Source organism: Vulpes lagopus, chromosome 3 (genome assembly GCF_018345385.1).
Source record: "Vulpes lagopus strain Blue_001 chromosome 3, ASM1834538v1, whole genome shotgun sequence".
NCBI lineage: Eukaryota > Metazoa > Chordata > Mammalia > Carnivora > Canidae > Vulpes > Vulpes lagopus.
The window spans coordinates 49798696-49819357 of record NC_054826.1 but is presented as its reverse complement, the minus strand read 5'-3'; the positions used below and the strand labels follow the sequence as shown (position 1 = coordinate 49819357).

The window sequence follows — 20662 nt, the reverse complement described above, 5'->3', positions numbered from 1 at the left end:
TTAAGACATAATATAGAATAAGCTGTGGTAGACAGACTTCTAAGATGGCCCCGATTGATCTCTTCTATAATCACTTTTTCATGTAATTGCTTCCCCTTGAATATAGGAGGAAACTAGTGACATGCTTCAAACTAATCTGTCAACATATTATTTGACAAAAGTAATGGAATATTACTTTCTTGATTTGTCTATAAAAGACTATGACTTCCACATTGCTACAGACTCCCATTATTTTAGAGAGGCCCAAATGGCAAGAAACTGAGGGTTGCCGTGAGCCAATAGCTAGCAAGATATGAAATGTTGCCAATAGCCACTGAGTAAAATTGAAAGTAGATCTTTCTCCAGTTACAATTTCATATAAGACTTAGAGATACGAAGCTGATACTCTGAAGCCTTGGCAGAGACCATGAAGGAGAGGATTCAGTTTAGCTGGGTCTATATTCTTGACTCATAGAAACTACGAGACAATAAAGGTGTGTGGTTTTAAATAACTAAGTTTTGGTTGTGTAGCAATAGATAACTAATACCTAAGCTAATAGTTTAGATAAAATGGAGTAATAAAAAATACCCTATCCAAAAGAAAAATCAAACAAAAAGAACCAAAAGAGATAGAATCAACAGAAAATAGCAATCTAAGTGACAGACTTTAATCCAACCATATCAATAACTGCATTTACTGTAAATAATCTAAACATAACAATTAAAAGGCAAAATTTGCCAAATAGGATTTTAAAAACAATATAGGCTTCTACAAGAAATAAGCCGCGAATACAAACACAGACATGTTAAAATAGAATGGAAAAGGATATACCATGCAAGTGCTAATCAAAAAAGGCTGACATACTTATGTTAATACCAAAGTAGACCTCAGAACAAGGAATATTACCAAGAATACAGAAAGACATTACCTAATTATAAAGTTTTCAACTTGACCTTTATCATAGGTCACAACAATGACCTATATCTAACTGTGTATGCACCTAATAACATTGCATGAGAACAGCATTACCTTGATACTAAAACCAGGCAAAAGTTACAATTAAAAACACTATAAATCAATATCCTTCACAAATATAAGGGTAAAAATCTTCTACAGAATACAGCAAATCGGGGATCCCTGGGTGGCGCAGCGGTTTGGCGCCTGCCTTTGGCCCAGGGCGCGATCCTGGAGACCCGGGATCGAATCCCACATCGGGCTCCCGGTGCATGGAGCCCGCTTCTCTCTCTGCCTGTGTCTCTGCCTCTCTCTCTCTCTCTCTCTCTCTGTGACTATCATAAATAAATAAAAATTAAAAAAAAAATTAAAAAAAAAAAAAAGAATACAGCAAATCAATCCCAATAATACATAAAAAATATATTACATCACAGACAAGCAGGGTTTATTTCAGGAAAGCAAGGCTTGCTTAAAACTTTATAATCAATCAATATAATTCACCTTATTATAGCTTCATGCACTTTTTTCAAGCCCCACCCCCTCCTAAAACCCTGGAAACCACTAACCTGTTCTTTATTTCTAAAATTTTCCCATTTCAAGAATGCTACATAAATGGAACAATACAGTATTTTGTGATTGGCTTTTTTCACTCAACAATCTTCTGGGGATTCGTTCGGGTTTTTGTGTGTATCCATAGGGTGCTTCTTTTTATTGCTGAGTAGTATTCCATGATATGGAGAACACTTTAATTATTCATCCACTGAAGGATATCTGAGTTGTTTTCAACTTTGGCTCTTAGAAATAAAGATGTTATAAATATTTCTGTATTTTTTTATTTGATGAAACCAAACTTATCCACTTTGAACTCTTTGCTTAATCCTATATCATCAAGACTTTCTCCTACATTTTTTTCTAAACATTTTATGATTTCACACTTTACATTTATATGTATGATCCATTCTGAGTTATTCTTTTATATGAGATTTATGTAGAGGTTCATAATTTTGCACATGGATACCCAGTTATTTCAGCACTTTATTGAAAAGACTACTTTTCTTCACTGAATTGCCTTTGTACATTTCCTTTTAAAATATTAACTGAAACTTGTGCTTCTAGGAAAATAAAATAGATATACTTTTCCCTAAGTATTAAAAACTAAAAGCCTTGGATATTATATAAAACAAACATAAAAAGACCCTGAAATGTGTAAAGAAGAAGACAAATCAGCTAAGGACCTCAGAACCCAAGGAACAACACAGTGGTAAATTCCTGTGGTTTTGTTTTGGTTTTTAGTCTCAAATATGTAACCCAGACTTGCAGGTAGGAAAGCCAGTAGCCTGGAAATGCCAATGGGCACAAATAAAAAAGTCTCAATAAAAGCCTGCTTCATCTGAAAAAGGATAGCCTAGAAAGACAGAAAATTGTAATAACTTCTCTTCTCCAGGCAAACACCACAGAAAAAAAATGGATCCCAAACAACACTTATGGCAGCAAAGCCTGAGTGGGGACCCCAGACTTCCACTTTTCCCCTGAATTGAAGTGCACCCTCATACCCTCAACCCAATCCCCAATGGGATTATGTCAGAAAAGGTCAAGCAGAATTTTTATTTTTTTTAAAGATTTTATTTATTTATTCATGAGAAACAGAGAGACCGAGAGGTAGAGACACAGGCAGAGGGAAAAGCAGGCTCCATGCAGGGAGCCTGACATGGGACTCGATCCCAGGACTCCAGTATCACGCCCTGGGCTGAAGGCAGAGCTAAACCACTGAGCCACCCGGGCTACCCTCAAGTAGAATTTTTAACCCCACTAGCAAGTAATGAGCCTTCTATTCTTCCCACACTCCTCTGACCACCCCTCTCTTTACTGATTCAAGTGTCAATGGAGATCACATGAGGAGCAGGAAGGTAGGAAAAAGAAAACAGAAATGAGAAAGGAACAGAAAACATAAAATAAAATTAAAAAGTCAAGCCTTCATACATCAAGAACTACATTAAATGTAAATAGTACAAATATATCAATTGAAAGATTGATCAAGTGGATTGAAAAATACGACCAAATTATATGCCGCATACAAGCAACATTTCAAATGTAATGAATGATGCAGACAAATTGAAAGTCAAAGGGCTAAAAAAAAAAGGTCAAAGGGTAGAAAAGATGTATTAATTAAAATAAAGTAGAAATAATTATATTATGACCCTATCAAGTAGACTAAAGAGCAAAGAAAATAACCAGAAACAGAGAGGAACATTATAATGATAAAAGGTCAATCTACCAGGAACACACAGCAATACTAAATATGAGTACACCAAATAATATACAAAATACGTAAAGAAAAGACTGATAGAACTTAAAGAATAGATAATTTTATAATTAAATTAAAAAATGAAAATGCAACATATTAAAGCAGTGCTGAGAAGATTATGGCACTAAATGCATACATTAGGAAAGGAAAAGTCTCAAATCAGTAATCTAAGCCTCCAGTTTAAGAATCTATAAATAAATAAACAAAAAAAGCAAGCATAAGAAAAAAAATAGTAACTGAAATTAAAGAAATTGAAAACAGAAAGACACTCAAGTTCTTTGGTAGCTGGAGGATGACAGGTAGCTAACATCAACTAACTGCTCATCATTCTGTCTACTCAGTTGTTTAGTGTCTCTTCTTACGAATGTTAGCATGTAATACAAAAATCTTCACACTTTGTGTCCTTTCCCATATGCTCATACATATGGGAAAGGACATATGGGAAAATCTGTGCCTCTACGCTATATCTTACTTTTTGTCTCCATTATACCAGTTTTTCCTAACAGGCCCCAGATAAAATGGCCAAGCCATTGGCCCAGGAATCCACATAGATTCTCACTGAGCCATTCCTCCTATCACACAAAGTGGATGACTACGTGTGGGGCTTGCAATTCCATCTTTTTCCCTTTCCAGTGCTTTCTGGGCCAATCTGGAACATGGTCATAGTACTGCCACCATTGCAGCACCCACAATTGAACCAATTGAACCAACAATTGAACCAATCCATTCATAAACCAAAGCTCAGACTTTTCCTCTTTTTTCTTCTTATTGTAGGAGACTGCTCATATGGCCATAGGTGCAAGCAGGAGGAAGGGAGCTAGTATAACTGATGTGAGTGACCTGAGGATTGGACAACCTGTTCACATAGTCTGCTTGTGCTGTTTGGTTCCCACTTAGGAACTTTCTACTGGGAAGTCTTCCTTCCTAGATGTACTATTTCCATTTTAGACAGTCTGCTGCAGGAAGTTTATTTGCCTCATGGCGAAGCAATTTGTCTCCACCAGAGCCCCCAAACATGTCAAAACTATCTCTCACATGGCATTTAATTTTATGCTGTGGACAGCATGGCCTTGATTTATAAATCCATCATGAAGTCTGTGTTTGGCTTTCCATAAGCTTTATACTACATCTTTTCCCACTAATGGTATCTCCAACACCACTGGGTCTTCTAAGTCAGAAGACACAAGCAGCAGGCCTGCTTACATGTTGGGCTAGACCTACTGCAGAGCCCTTTCCTGCACTGGGTCCCACTCAAAGTTGGCAACTTTCTGTGTCACCTAATACATGGGTTTGGCCAATATTTCTAGGTGAGGAATGTACTGCCTCTAGAACCAAAGAGGTTTACCAGACATGTGCTTTGATTTTTATGGTAAAGAATTCAGGATGCATGTGGGGTTTTTCTGTTTTATTTTGTCTTACTTGCCTTTATCATGGGCAAACTTCTTTTTGTCTTTTTCTCCTAAGTTTTCAGTTCTACCTAGGCTTATGATACAATTTAGGGAGAGAGACTGCATCAACAAGAAGCAGAAAAAAAATGGTCTTGGCAATAGTTGAGTAGAAAACAATGAGACTTCACTGAGAAATATTTATAAATTCTTTTCAGAGTTCTAAGTCTCTCATTCTTTGATGAAAAAATAATATAATATTATTGAGGGGTCTGGAAAGGGGAAGAATGTTTCCTCTGATCTTTGCCCCTAAATTTTCCTAAAATATTCCATGTTACAATTTAGAATTTGCACAAATTTTCTAATTTTCCTTAGGACGAAAAGATGGCTTAACTAACCATTAGTTTTAACACTCAAAATGGCCATCACTATGTAAATTGTAGATTTTTGTCATAAAGCAATTGAGAAATTTAGAAAAAAAGAAGGAAATCAAAAATAATTTAAATGGAATCCAAGTTTAATTTAAAGCATTTACATCTAAAAGAAGGATAAAGTGATGGTTGCAGATGCATTAATAAAAGGGAAAAATGGCAATTGTAAATGCCTACAATTATATTACTATTTCAATTTAAATTTTATGAATAAGAGTAACTTAAAAGAATATGGGGTATTAATTCACACTTGAATAACACTTGCATAACACTCATGTGCACATGATAACAATATTTAACAAAAATCTGTATTAACTTGCAAAGAAATACTATTAATTTATAATAAAGATAGTTTTTCTATTCAACTATGAAAGTCCCAATTCCAACAAAACACACCAAAATTAACATATAATTATAATTCAATTTAAAGTTCCACCTTTAAACTCTTCACAATCTTCTTTGGTAAACAGATCCAAAGAGAGGTTAATCCTAAATAAAAGATGACAAAATTGAATCTTGTTAAGATAAAATGTCATGGTCAATAGTCATCGAAATAACTTAACGTTTCTAGGATTGCAAAGTAACAGTTAGCCATTCCCTGTATTTACTTTTTGGTAACTTTTACTTTCTCTAGTCACCATAAAAAGCTTCTAACAGATTCAATGTGTAAGTCATATTTTTCTTCTCCATTCCAGCTTCCGCTAATAATCTTGATGACTTCAACAGCTCCATCTATAGAAACTGGTCACAAAAACACTCTATCATAGGCCTTTATCTCCAGGCCACTTCATGCCACTCATAAGCAGGGTTATTGCTTTGGATAATGTCATCACTTGGCATTTCTGCTTTAGTCCTAGGTGTTGAAACTTTTGAATTGTTCCTAGCCAACATATTTCTATACTCCTATTTTTTTGTACCTCTATATTCTCACTGAACAAGGCCACTGCAACCCTTTGAACTGCCAAGCTTCTAATCTCCTGCTTCACTTGTACCCCTCTCTGCCCCCTATTACTTCTGATTAAGCTCCTAGAATCCCTCTTTGAACTGAGAATTCCTCTTCATCCTAGACATCATCAACACTGCGTTCTCAGTCCTGTCCTCCCACTCCATCCTCATATCGAGGTTTTCATGCGCACCTACTACAACTACTTATGACTTCCATGTAGCATAGACTGCACACTAGCTCAAATAAGACACTTCCAAATACCCCAAATACCTCACTACAGCTAAAATTCAACATGCCAAAATAAAACTCAGTAGCTTCATAAAACCAGTTCTTCTCTTGACTTCCTTCTTTCTTATCTACTCATTCTCAGAACTTGGGATCATCTTTCTTATCCCCTAGCAAATCTTTTGTCTCCGCTGCACCCACGCTGCTATTCCCATTTACTCCCATTTCACTTGGATCCTTTTAGAATCTCTAGATTTTACTTCCTGTCTTGCCCTCCATTCCAAATATTTGCACAAAATAACATCAGATTCTTTCCAAAATGCAGATCTGATCAATCCACTGCTTTAAAATATTCTATACTGATGATGTACAAGGTATTTGCATATTCTTTTATTATGTTTCCATAAAATACTTAGTAATTACAAAAGGAAAAATAAGCTTCCTGAATTTGATCATTGTTGTATGGCTATATAGAGATATCTTTGTTCTTAGGACATACACAGTAAAGTATTAAGGGGTAATGTTTATATGCTATATATAATTATATCCTATATATACATATATATATATATGTATGTATGTATATATTTAGAGAGACAGTGCTTGAGGGGAGGAGCAGAGGGAGAGGGAGAGAGAGAATCTCAAACAGACTCCACACTGAGCATGCAGCCAGACATGGGGCTTGATCTCATGACCCTGAGACCATGACCAGAGCCAAAATTAAAAGTCAGATGCTTAACTAACTGAGCTACCCAGGCACCCCTTAAAGGGTAACACTTTATACACATGCACATATACACATAGAGAAAAAGAGAAGGCATCTAAGAATGAAAAAGTAAATGTAACAAGATGTTAAAAATCAGTGAAACTAGGTAAAGGTTATACTGGAGTTCTTTGTATTACCCTTGTAACTTTTCTGTACATTTGGATAATTTAGAATAAAGGGTTAATAAGATGTTTCATGTTTCTTTATTGCCTACTTAATGGAGTACAAATATTACTCACGTGAGACCCTTTGGAAAAGAGTCTCAGTATTTTAGACTTTTCTTTACAATGACTATCGTAAACAAGGTTTGATCAAACTACATATTCCTGAACATCTTCTTGGACTCCATGAACTTGCTCATGTCCATGTCTAAAGTATACTCCCCTCCCCCACATTCCCATGTACAAAAGTCTGATTTCTCTTTCCTAGTACCCATCTTACTTTTCTAGTACTTTTCAAACTCCACCAAACTGGATATAATCTCTCCCTAGAAATTTGATGAACTCAGATGATTAGCAAACCAAGGCACAACTGAAATGAAAGGAAGAAAGATGATACATTCGATTTAAAACATGTAATATTATAAATTAACTATAGAATTGCCTAAAGGAATTCAGAGGTCAAAGGTAGAAGAGAGATTTAATGGTCCTACACAAAGAAAGAGTAATTGAAGTGGGTTGGTATACCTCAGAATAAATATGTAAAGAGAGAACAGAACCAATAATTACACCAATAACACTTGTTATTAAGTGGTAACAAAAGGAACAAATAAAAAATACACAGAAAATGCCGTCAGAAAGGCAGAAAGAGAACCGTGTCATAACCTCCAGGACACTAAGAAATAAGAAAAATTGAAAGTAGTAGTAAAATAATATTAAATGTGACAAGTTCAAAGAGAAAAGGGAAGTAAGAGACATTAACAAACAAACAAAAATTCCCACAAAAATAAAAACCATGGACCATGGAAAGAGTAGTTTCAATAGCACTGTGAATATGGGGCCCAAATGAAGTTTAATAAATTTCAACAAATATTTATTCAGTGCTTACTATGTGCCAAACACTGGGTTTAAGGAAGGAAACAGGCTGGAATTAGCAATAGGTATTCTAAAGGTTGGAGACAATAAGATGTAAAAGGGATGGAAATAAAGCCTATACTTTATAATTGTTATATAAATGGATTCTTACCAGAAGATGATAAGAAGATTCATCTTTTGTAATTTGAGTCTAGGAACAACATAAAATATATGGGAAATTCAAGTTGGCCTCTAGCACTGGTTTTCCCATTAATAAATACATATTACAAAATAAGAGTTATAATACATTACTAAAACATTATTAGTTTTTGTAATCTGGTTTAAAACTATCTATAATATAAAATAATGAATTACAAGGATATTTGTTTCTAACAGGCTGTTTCTGGAAAACACAGATTATTATTTTAAATTGCCAAACAAACCTTATATGTTTACTTGGCATTTAATCGAAGGCCTCTTGCTGGGGCACAAGAGAACTGACAAGTTCAAGGTCATGGCCAGAGCAAAATTAGATGCAATCTGTTCATTAAAGTAACTGGATCTGGATTAACACTCAGAACAATGTCTAGGGTCTTTGCACATTGCTCTGCCTACTCAAACATCCCTTTCACCTAAAAAAAACCACAAACCACTTTCTTCCTCCTAATCCCTTCTGCCTCATTCTCCTTAACTGAATAAATAAAATAGAGTATCACTAATCTGAACATTGGTTTATACGTCATTATTGCAAACAATTTATGCTATTATTAATGTAATATTACATGAACAGTGATGAGTTTCCAGAGTAACAATGCTTACAAAACAGCATTCTGTTCCAATTAATTATCTTATGAAAATAGTCTTCACAAAATTAAATTCTGTAGATTTACTGTCAAAATAGAAGTTGTCATCAAGTGACTATACTATACTACTATACTATACTATACTACTAAGAACCTATCGAAGTGTTTAGCATAGTAACATGTGAAGGAAAGGAAATAACTGTTATGATTTATCAATTCATGTGGCATTATTAGTTATATAAATTTTATCCAACTTCATTGTTTGAGAATCCAAAAGTTCCAATTACTGTAATAAGTATACTAGATTACATCTAATTTTGCTCTGCCCAAAATATCAATTCAATATTGTTGCAGCTTTAGAACATAGTTTAATTTATGAGTTGTTTTCTAGGAATGAATTCATGACTTCAAGGCCATAATTCAAGGGCAGTTTTGTTAAATGTATTAAATTAGACTGCAGCATACATGGAAGGAAGAAACTATATGAAATGACACAGAATGTATAATTTTTATTGCAGTCAAAATGTTTTTCTTTGTCAATATGTATGAGTTTTGTAATTTGTATTAAAAGCTGGCATTAAAATTCAAGCTTCACAGACAAGTGTGTTCCTTTTGCTCAGTAAATGCTAGTCAACATTTACCTTCTGTGCTCCTCCACTCACACTTAGGCCTGTGGTCTAGTCTATAACTCAATGGTTTAAGATGTTTTGTATGTTTAATTATGATGAACAGTGATAATATGGTAGCCGCAATTCTATAGCTCTGTACACTGAATGTGACAATTAGGAAAACTACTAGACTAATATGACCCTAGGGTGACTAAATTGTCGGGGAAGGCAGGCTTCTTTAATACAATCAAAATAGTGTCAACTTACTTTCACAAGATAATTGTTGGTATTTCAGTCTGAGTCTATATTTTTCATTTTCTTCAAGCATTCTAGAAATGACTTTGTACACTTTATTCCATACTGAAACCTTAAAAATATAAGCACAGTGTATATTTGACCGAGGCAACTGGCAGTGACTCAACCATGTTGCATGTCAACTGATATCACTATAAAGCAATATTAGCACTTAGAGACCAAAAAATTAAATGTAACTGTTTTCCCATGATCAGTGATCTCTTCTGCAAACTTCCTAGCATTTCCTCTTTGTAGTTTAGATTACTGTCCTGGATGAAAACAAGGTCTATAAAGTCTTACCTAAATTGTTCTAATACATTCAATTTTGTTTTCAACAGTTGTAAAAATAGTGAATTTCTATTCCACTGGGAAATTATGAGATTTTTAAATGTATTTTATTCTAGTTAAGAATTAAACATTTCTCCTAGGACATACCAAAGCAAAATTACCAGATAGCATGAATACACTAGAACAGAAAGAATTAGAACTATGGAAACAAACAGATGTAGGCTCAGATGCTGGCTTTGCCACTTAACAGTTGCTTGACATTGGGCAAATGTTTTATATCTCATCTAGTAATAACTTCATACATTGGATTATCAGAATTAAGGAAAAATATATGCAAAGCACATACCCCAGTAACTACAAGTAAACATTGGCTATTACTCTGTTCTCCTCACAAGAAAGGATTTCATTCTTAGAAGAAATAGTTCTTAGTATAGTGGGAAGATCAGATGCATATTCAAAATACATTTAGAGTTACTTTGAATGCTATTTTGTACTACACAGGGGTTACACCTCATAAATACTCAAAGCTCAGAAATAATACCATTTTATGTGTCATTATCAACTAACAATTTCTTTAAACCAAACTGTAAAACATATGGTGGAAAACAAAGATGCGTAGAGCTAGTGATCTTGTGTATTTAAAACACTCAAGTTACCATGACACTTGGATAACCAGTCCAGCAGTAAAGATTCATCCTTGTTAGCCTTCCTTCTACAAACTAAATGTCCATCCCTTGTCTTTAAAAGAGCAATATGGCACCAGTATAGATACATTATTCTTTTCTGTGAAATCCATGATTTTCTCTTTATATTATACTATCAAAGTTAGATATATTCTATGAAACATATATTTTCATGCTTTGAAAAATCTCCCATTACATTTTGATTGAAATGTGTTTATATCTTCAAACACTTCAAATGCTGTTCTCTACAGTTAATAAATATTTCCAAACCCAGTTCCATTTCTGCTAAATTAATTCTATTTTCTCATTTCAGTAAATTAAATTTTCAAAAGATGGAACTATTTATACTGTTGAGTATCTTTACACATTTTTATTTAGAGAGGTTAATCTAAAATTCAAATATTTTTCATTCTCCTTTATAATAATATACCTTTTTCTTCTTCTTCATTATTTTGGAAGCTTCATTCAATGGGATGGGGAAATCAAACTTTTTAGCTAAATTCTTCTGGGTTAAACCTAATTTTAAAAAGAGAGAGAGAGTGAAAAGGTAAAAAGGTTAGCACATATTTTAAAGGATGCACCATCCTGAGAATAGACACCATTATAAATGTCTCTTGAGTCGTCTGGGGATTTTTGCACTTGTTGGCATATTTCTGAACACTATATATTATCAGTTTACCAATTAGCTAATACTATGCTGGGAGAAAAAACAAAACAAGAACCCTAGAGACAAACTACCTTGGAAATGTCTAGGAAGTCTCTTTTCTTTACTGATTTGAAAGATGAGTCCCCAAAAAATCAGCAACATCTAACAAATACAGAAGCCACATCTTTCTTCTCTGTTCAACTCCAGACACACATTATGCTTTCAACTCTCCCAAATACCTATGGTTTCTCAAATGCCTTGCTCCTATCCTTCCCAGCCTTTGCACATGCTGTTCTATATGGCTAAAACATTTCCCAGCCTTTGCACATGCTGTTCCATATGGATAAAACACTCTTCCCAGCCTTTGCACATGCTGTTCCATATGGTTAAAACACGCGCGCGCGCGCACACACACACACACACACACACACACACACACATCCTTGGCAGGCAAATTTCTACCCGCTCTTCAAGACTCAACTTACACCATCACCTCCTCTCTATAGTCTCCCACACAGCACTAACTCCAGAAACACTTGGGTAACAGTACTTAGCACACTTTTATATCACGTTTATAATGTGTTTCCTTCACTAGGCTGTGACTTCCCCAAGGGCCATAACTATGAGTGCCTTAGTCATCTTTCCACCCACACTACCAGAGACACAGTAGGAACTAACAAGGGTTTGTTAAAGAGTGAATAAGCTTCCTCCCTCTACTCACCAAACCATGCTGCCTTCCCAAATATTAACTGTTAGAAGAAAACCCAAGGGCTTGTTCTGTCCAAGGACAAAATCATAAAACACTGAGTATGTGTCCCTCGAAAGCTTTTATATTTGCCTGTAATCTGCCCATCTGAACACTTACCCACCTAATTCCTGCCCTATCACCACCACTCTATGCCTGGCTTTCTTCCACTTATTCAATATTTAGCTTTCCAGGAACCTTCTCTGATATCTCAAAGCATCCTATGCTCAGTTATCATGAGATTTATCATGTTGTTTACTTGAGGAGTGTGTTTTATTTGAGATCCAGTATATAATACCATATACATTAAGTATGCAATAAGCATTCTATTTGTTAGTGAATTACAGTATGTTCTAAAACGGCATTTCCCTATTTGTGAAAAGCATATCACCAATTCTAGGAGGGGTAGAGACCTAGCACTAAAGAACCTTAACTCACACAGTGAGAAACTCATTTTCTTTCCCATTATTTTTCAATCTGATTACATCAAAGAGAAAGTCTGAGTTTGGAACTAGTATGTCACTAAGATTTCTCTGACATTTGCTTCTATTTATGACTACAGAAAACCTTTATTAGACAAACGATTTGGCTAGAATTTAATAATATTGCTTAGCCTTTATTAGATTATTCTTAATTAATTTCTATTTGTGGCAAATGGTACAGGTTTGCCACTGAGATAATGATGTAAAGTGTTCTAAAAAGAAATTTAGTTGAGAAATTTAGTTGAGAGGGGGAAAAAGTACATATTTAAATATATTAAGTAAGTGATTGTACAGATGATATGCAGATACGATGTAGGAAAATAAGTCTGGGAATCTCTGTTCTTCATATACCCATATGTACCCTTCCCTCTAAATGCCTATGCCTTTGGAATACTATACTTGCATCATTTGCAAATGTTTTCCATTTCCAAGTCTTAGTTAATCTAAACATTATTCCTGGAGGTCAGGATAGGAGCCATCAAGTCTACCTGCATTTACTGGGGATCTACAATATGTCAAGGAGTATAGAAGATGTGATAAAGAAAAAACACAAAATAATTTCTTCTACTTGTTTTGCATACATCACTAAGGGAAGCTCCAGTGTGTACCAAAGACTTTGTCCCAACTTATGTTTTCAATCTTTCTCTAGCCTTCTTTCTACACACAGTTTCTACACACTCAAAATATACTTCTAGTTCTTCCCTAATCACTCTCCATCATGGATCCATACCCAGGGCTATGTTTACACATTTTTCCCACCTGTAATTCCCTAGCTCAGCAACATGTGTGACTCTCATGGAGCTTCCACCACTGTGAAGCCTTTCCTAATTCCCTCATTCCCAAATTATTACCACTTCCAAAGCATTTATTTGTACTTCCACAATAGCACTCATCACCCTCCATTATATATCAATTATGAATATACCTCCTAAGTTCTGTGAGAACTGATTTATTAGTCTTGCTTTAAATGTTAGAAGAGTTTCCTAATTTGCCTGCCCCAGGATTTCTAAGTTCTACTACATCTTATAAAGAACTTAAAATTTTATCTTCTAGAGTTTCTGATCCCTTCATCCCACCATTCAAAAATCTTCAGTGACTATAAACCGACTGCCTCCAAGGTATTCCACAACTTGGTCCAAAACTTACTTTTCATTCATTCAATAAATATTTAGCCATGCCCACTATATACTACTCATTGGGATAATACCCCCCTTCCCTCCAAGCCATCTCTATTCATTGTGCCAGGATTTACTGGTCATTTATTCTGTATCAAACACTGTGCTGGGCACTGCACACATTCTGTACTTCACTTAGTCTTTTTTGTTTTTTAAGATTTTATTTATTTATGAGAGACACACACAGAGAGGCAGAGATATAGGCAGAGGAAGAAGCAGGCTCCCTGTGGGGAGCCTGATATGGGACTCAATCCCAGGACTCTGGGATCACGCCCTGAGCCAAAGGCAGATGCTCAACCACTGAGCCACCCAGGCATCCCTGTCACTTAGTCTTCACAGTAACTTGTTCTGTTAGAAAATATCATCCCCATTTTACATATAAGAAAACTGAGAATCGAGTAGTTAACTAGCTTGGCCAATGTTACACTACTAATAAATGACAGAGCCAAGATTATGTCTTTCTGATTTCAAAGCCAATGCTCTCAATAATCTCTACATTCCCACTGGCACTTTATCCATGCATATCCCTTGATTTCCTGCCTTTATGCCTCTCCTTTCCCTTAACTATCAAAGTCTTTCTAAGGTGTCTCTCTTACAGCATTTGTGTCTACTAACTTGCATTCATATTATTCATTTAGAAGTTCCTGGAGAGCAGAATATTTGTCTGATTCTTCTGTCACTAGCACATAATCTAGTGCCCACAGTGTGGGAGACGTTCAATGATAAATAATTCACTTAGTTCCCCATAGAGAGCCAGACATAAACATCCTTTTAATATTAATATTAAATATATATCCCAAACTGAGTCAAATTTAAGCACTTCCTGCCTTGGTTTAAATATAAATCTATGACTATTCTTGGCCTCACAAGCACAGCAGAGGGGCTCTGAAGCTCTTGGCTCCATCATTTGCCCATCCACCTACCATAGAAACTTCAGAGTTGGGATGCCTGGGTGGCTCAGTGGTTGACCATCTGCCTTTGGCTCAGTTTGTGAACCCAGGGTCCTGGGATCCAGTCCTGAATTGGGCTCCCCATGGGGAGCCAGCTCCTCCCTCTGCCTATGTGTCTGCCTCTGTGTGTCTCTCATGAATGAATCGATGAAATCAGAAAGGAAGGAAGGAAGGAAGGAAGGAAGGAAGGAAGGAAGGAAGGAAGGAAGGAAGGAAAGAAGGAAGGAAGGAAGGAAGGAAGGAAGGAAGGAAGGAAGGAAGGAAGGAAAGAAAAAAGAAAGAAAAGAAAAGAAAAAGAGAAAAAGAAAAAGAAAAGAAGAAAGAAAAGAAAAAAAGAAAAGAAAAGAAAAGAAAAGAAAAGAAAAGAAAAGAAAAGAAAAGAAAAGAAAAGAAAAGAAACAAACAAACTTCAGGGTTGGCATCAACCCCTTTCTTCTCTTTCAGTCAGTCATTGATCCTGTGCATCGTCTCCATTGCTGCTGCCTTCGTTCACACCTTTCATCTCTGCGCTGGACTTCTGTGACTGCCCTCTAACAGGCTCTGGCCTCCAGTCTCTTCTAGCCCAACTCTGTCCTAGTTCTCCTTCCTCCAGATCTGATCATGTCACCCCTGTCACAAGGGAGCAGCAAAAATCCCCAAGTTTCAAAATAAAACTTCAAGACAAACTATATTATTGTCTTTTCCTACCCCAGCAGAGAAGTCAACTAGAGGAAAGCCACCCTAGGTCTGTACGGCATAAAGTTACAAAAGCACAACACCGGTTTTATAATATTGGCTACCCAGTTACTTCTAACTGGCATAGGTAGGGATCTCCAGCACAAATTCATGCATCCCTTCCCTCAGGCCTGGGAGCTTCTTCATCTGCTTTCAGTGTTCCTCACTTCTAATGCACTATCTTGATGATGGACTATTATTTGTCCTTTGATTCACGGCACTAAAACAATATAGGCTCCCAACTGAATCAATTGTATTTTTTCTTGGCTTCTTGCCAAAGCTATAGAGCTCCTCATTACCACTACTATCACCACCATCACCATACTCTCTCCTCTTCCTAGAATAAACCTTGTATCCTATTTCTATTATTCAAAGAAGCTGGAAACTGAGGGCTAAAGTATCTTATACTACCCCTGGATTTTTTAGATCCCTGGGAGAGGAGCCAGAAAAAAACAAAACACAAAATCCAAAAAAACAAAAACCTGAGGCCATTAGAAGGGCTTGTTGTCCAAAGTAATGACCCTGGATAGGTAGCTCTGAAGGCTTCCTGCCACAGCTCATTTTCAGGAGTCAATCAAGTCACACAGAGTACTATCTTATACATCTAAATTATCAAAGCAATCTGGAAGGATAACAAACAAAATGTTTACATATTCCTCAAATTGGGCTTCAGTCTTGCATGCCTCCAATTCTATCTCCTTTATATAGCATAGCCTGAGTAAATCTAACCCTACCACTTCTTGAGAGAGATGAGGAGGAGGAAGAGGAAGAGGAGGAGAAGCAGAGCAAGAGGGACAAGCAGACTGTGCAGAGCACAGAACCCAATGTGGGGCTCCATCACACAACCCTGAGATCATCACCTGAGTCAAAATAAAGAGACGGTTAACTGACTGAGCCACCCAGGTGCCCCCTTTCTTCTTTTTTTCAAAAACCTTCAGTTTTAGACTTTCTGAGTTACTGAAGACAATGGGAAATGTAGAGCAACTGACCTCCCAAAAGTTCACCCCAAACAATTTCACATTTTGAAAATTCTATACAAAACTGCACCCTCAGCATTGCTTGAAGACAGAAAATGAGAACTGCAAAGTAACTGTTTAAAGAAAACAAGAAAAATCATTCAATCGCAGAGCTATGGTCCCATAGGCTCCAGCCCCACCCCAAGGAGGGATTTGTGGCCAGCAGGGAAGAGAAAGAAAGGGCACTAGAAAAAGTGCCTGCAGGAGAGCTTTCTGGCCAACAGAAAGATTAAATCCACCCTAAATCTGAAAATACAAAAACAAAACCCTACAGGTCAGAGCACAAACTACAGAGAAGGAATATCAATGTGCAATTTAAAGGGCCAGACACCACAGAAAGTACTAATCATGCCATTTAATGGGATTGACTCAGTTTAAAGGGGCAAGCATATTTAAAGGGACAGTCTTCCAATTGCATGGCTTCGGCAGGAGAAAGAAAAAGGAAGAAGCATAAATTAGATCACGAAAAAAGTATCAGTAGCATCCATAAAAGTGGAGACCTTACAAACACTCTGATTATAATGCAATAAAACAGAGTTTACTAACAAAAACAAAACAGAAAAGTCCTGGAAGCTTTTTTTTTTTTTTTTTTTTTTTTTTTTTTTTTTTTTAAAGTCCTGGAAGCTTCTTAAAAAACCAATCTATTAAGCAACTCTACAGTGAGAAGAATAATACAAACTGAAATTACATAATTTTTAAAAAACATAGTGACAAAGGAAACACTACATATTAGAATCTATGGGATTTAAAGTAGTGGTTAGAAGAAAATGCATTGCACTAAAGGCTTTAATCAATAAAAAGGAAGAATAAAAATAATTTAATGAAATGTCCTGCTGGAAAAAAGTATAAAAACAACATAGGAAACCAAAAGAAAGCACGTGTAAGGAGATAAAGTTTCATCTTTATTATTTATATTTATTTTTCAATGAGGAAGAGACTAGAAAAACAAGACGTCTCATTAATAAATTGAAATCCTGTTTTTTTTTTTAATTGACAAAACAAAACACTTGATCAAGAAAAAGGGGGAATAGGGCAGCCCAGGTGGCTCAGCAGTTTAGCGTCGCTTTTGGTCCAGGGCGTGATCCTGGAGACCTGGGATCTAGTTCCACGTCAGGCTCCCTGCATGGAGCCTCCTTCTCCCTCTGCCTGTGTCTCTGCCTCTCTCTCTCTCTCTCTCTCTCTCTGTCTCTATCATGAGTATATAAATAAAATCTTAAAAAAAAAAAAGGAAAGAAAGAAAGGGGGAGTACATACACATGCAGAAAAAAATGACATTGAAACACAAGAAATTTCTTAAAATCATAAGACACTACTTTGCAGACCTCTATGCAAATAGATTTAGAAACACAGATGAAATTGAGAATTTCCTAGGAAAATATAACCAAAATTGACCCATTAGGATTAGAAAGCTTAAAAAGATCAATTTCATATAAGATATAGAAAAAGTTGTAATGGAATTATTCCACAAAAAGCCCTAGACCCAGATGATTTCACAAAAGAAATCTACCAAACCATCAAACACCAGGTAGTCCCACTTTTTCCAGAGCATAGAAAAAGAAGGAAAGTTTGTAAATCTTTTATGAAGTATGTACACTCTAATACCTAAACTAGATGAAGAAATACAAAGAGAGAAAAACTATGGATTATGATTTCTCATGAATATCAATGTAAAACTCTAAACAAATTATTAGTGGAGTCCAAGCTACTTTAAGAAAATAACACATCATAGCCAAGTAGGATTTACTTCAGGAATGCAAAGTTGGTTCAATACTGGAAAATCCATTTATATTATATACCATAATAATAAATCTAACAATGTATCTCCATAGATCTGAGAAAGCCTTTGACAAAATTCAGCACCCACTTATGATAAAATCACTGAAGAAAATAAAAACTGAGGAATACTTTTTAGTATTTTAAATATATATGCCCTCGTCCTAAAGCCAGTAACTTATTTAATGGGGAACACTAGAGGCATTCCCTCTACTGATCAGGAATAAGGCAAGGTTGCCCAGAATCTTCACTAGTATTCAACATAGTACTCGAGGTATTACTGCATACAGTAAGACAAAACAAATCTACTGCAGGCATAGGAATGGGTTTAAAAAAAAAAAGAAGAAGAAGAAATGAAATTATCTCTCTTTGCAAATAATCTTAGAGTATACCTGGACAATCAGCATCAATGATAAAACCTACTCTAAAAATAAGAGAATGCAGCCAGGTACTAGGATTTAAAGTTCATTCAAAAACCAATAGGCTAAGTGAAAGAAGACAATCAGGAAAGCTCATATATTGTATGATGCAATTTATATGAGATGTGCAGAATAGGCAAATCCGCGAAGAAAGAAAGTTTAGCCCTTGCTTAGCCCTGGGGTTAGGAGGAGGGGAGGGCAGTAAGTAAGAGGGGGTAGTGGGTGCCAACAGATACAGGATACAGTAGGAAAAGGTACAGGTTTTCTCTTTGGGGTAAGAGATATGTTCCAAAATTGAGTGTGGTGATGGTTGCCCATCTCTATGAAAAGCACTGAGTTGTACACTTTAAATAGGTAAGCTGAACTGTGAACGTCTCCATAAACTCTCCAAAAAGCACAGGTGGAGGGAGTAAGCCCTCAAAAACGAGTGACAAAAAATTGTGTCACTAAAAATATAACCTTATCAAATCTCGGCATGTATATACATGAACCTTAAATACGGTTTGTTCATTTATTTTTTTTAAGATCAAGAAGTGGAGCGCCTGGGTGGCTCATCTGATTTCACCTCAGGTCATGATGTCAAAGTCCTGAGGTCAAGTCCCACCCCCAGATCCACCTCAGCACAGAGTCGGCTTGTGTGGCTCCCTCTGCCTCTCCCCCTGCTCGCTCGCTCTCTCTTTCTGAAAGAAAAGAAGGAAGGAAGGAAGATCAGGAAGCTTCCTAGACACAAACAACAAGCACGCAGAGGGGGTTATGGAGGAGGAAACCCCGTTTACAACGGAAGGTCGAACACCTAGGAAGGAATTCAACGAGACACAGGCAACACCTATAGGGACGTTTCACACACAGAGCATGCCCGAAACACGCGCACGCGGACGGACGAGGGAAAGACCTCCCGCGCGTCGCGTCGAGGCCCGTGCCTCCCTCAGCGCGGCGAAGACGGCGGCCCCGCGGCACCGACAAGCCGCCCGGCCCCTCGCGGTGGCAGACGCAAGGGCTCCATCCCGTGACCTCCCGCGGCAGCCCGGCTCATCTCGCGGGACCGCACCTGCCCTCCGCAGCCGGGCGGGAAGGCCGAGGGCTGAGGCGCCCACCGCCGACACCCGGGCACCCGGGCGCCCGCCCGCCCGCCCGCCCGCCAGGCGCCACCTGCCACCTGCTCGCGCCGCCGGCGAGGTACCGCTCTGCGCGCTCGACGCCCGCGCCGGCGGGGAGACGGCGGGTTCCCGGGGCCGGGGGCCGGGGGCGAGCTCCGCGCCGTCCGGGGCCGCCGCCCGCGGTTCCTCGGGGCTGCCTGCGGCCCGGCGCCCGGGGTTCCCGCGGCCCTGAGCCCGGCGGCCGCCCAGCCGCAAGACGCCGCCGCAGCGGTGCGAGCCGAAGCGCGTCACGTAGACGAAGCGCGTCAGGCTCCGCTCCTGCCCCCGGGCGGCCGCCGCCATCGCCGCCGAGTTTCCTCAGAGGCCCCGCGTAGCCCTGGGCGGGAGGGCGGGGACGCGGGGGGGCGGGGGCGGGGCCACTGCGCGCGCGGCGGGGTGGGCGTGAGGGGCGGGACGGCGTGGGCAGGTGGGGGCGCGGGGACACGGCGTCGTCGGGGGCGGGGGCGGGGGCGGGCCGCCCTGCGCGGGCGGGAGAGCGGCAGGGCTTTGGCTGGGGCGCAGACGGAAGGTGGTGGCAAGGTTTGGGGACCGCGTCACGGGGGGGGGGGCGCGGGGAGGCGCCTACGGGGCACGGCCCCCTGAAGAACTGTGCTGAGCCGGGGAGAGGGCGGTGGGGGAGGGGGCAGGCCCCTGGGGCAGCCTCCCGCGGCTGGGTGTGCCCGGCTCCCCCGGCTCCCCGTGAGCCCTGACCCTGGCTTGCGCAGGCTGGAGTGCGGGCGGTGAAGTTGGGGGCCGGGGGCGCGGGAGGGGACACAGCACCCCGTGCTGCCGGAGGGTTCCCGGGGCACCTTGGCCGGGCATAGTCGTGCTGGGCCTTCTGGGCCTCGGGCCAGCGTCTTTCCCGCCCCGACGTGCGGCCCATGGGGTGCCGCTGCTGCCCAGCTGGGTTATTTGGGCAAGCTAC

General features: G+C 38.6%; 2 protein-coding genes across 3 annotated transcripts in view; both read right to left on the bottom strand.

Moving 5' to 3' along the window:
* The window catches only part of NSG2 (neuronal vesicle trafficking associated 2), a 100613-nt gene extending 80738 nt beyond the window's left edge, over nucleotides 1-19875 (bottom strand). Inside the window, exons 1-2 of one of the 2 annotated variants that reach the window (XM_041748769.1) lie at nucleotides 19751-19772; nucleotides 11112-11197 (exon numbers count right to left, since the gene is read on the bottom strand). The gene's annotated coding sequence lies outside the window, so the exon portion shown is untranslated. Of the gene's footprint in view, nucleotides 1-11111; nucleotides 11198-19750 lie in introns of both variants that reach the window. The other variant, XM_041748770.1, reaches the window with a different exon arrangement.
* On the bottom strand, nucleotides 5121-20067 carry C3H5orf47 (chromosome 3 C5orf47 homolog). The gene is made up of 4 exons (XM_041748773.1): nucleotides 19758-20067; nucleotides 11112-11197; nucleotides 9684-9783; nucleotides 5121-5544 (listed from the first exon to the last, which is right to left on the bottom strand). Exons 1-4 carry the CDS (start codon nucleotides 20038-20040, stop codon nucleotides 5480-5482), a joined length of 534 nt encoding a protein of 177 aa, XP_041604707.1. The 5' UTR covers nucleotides 20041-20067; the 3' UTR covers nucleotides 5121-5479.
* Nucleotides 20068-20662: the final 595 nt, after the last annotated feature.

Bases quoted from the DNA above. Each gene is read 5' to 3' on its own strand.
- C3H5orf47 (XM_041748773.1), bottom strand. From the start codon at position 20,040: ATGGCGGCGGCCGCCCGGGGGCAGGAGCGGAGCCTGACGCGCTTCGTC. The intron at 11,198-19,757 runs GTGGCAGGTGGC...TTTTAAAATTAG, and splicing joins CTCGCCGGCGGCGCGAGCAG to GTTTAACCCAGAAGAATTTA. The intron at 5,545-9,683 runs GTAAGTTGACAC...TCTTTTATTTAG, and splicing joins CCAACAATTATCTTGTGAAA to GATTAACCTCTCTTTGGATC.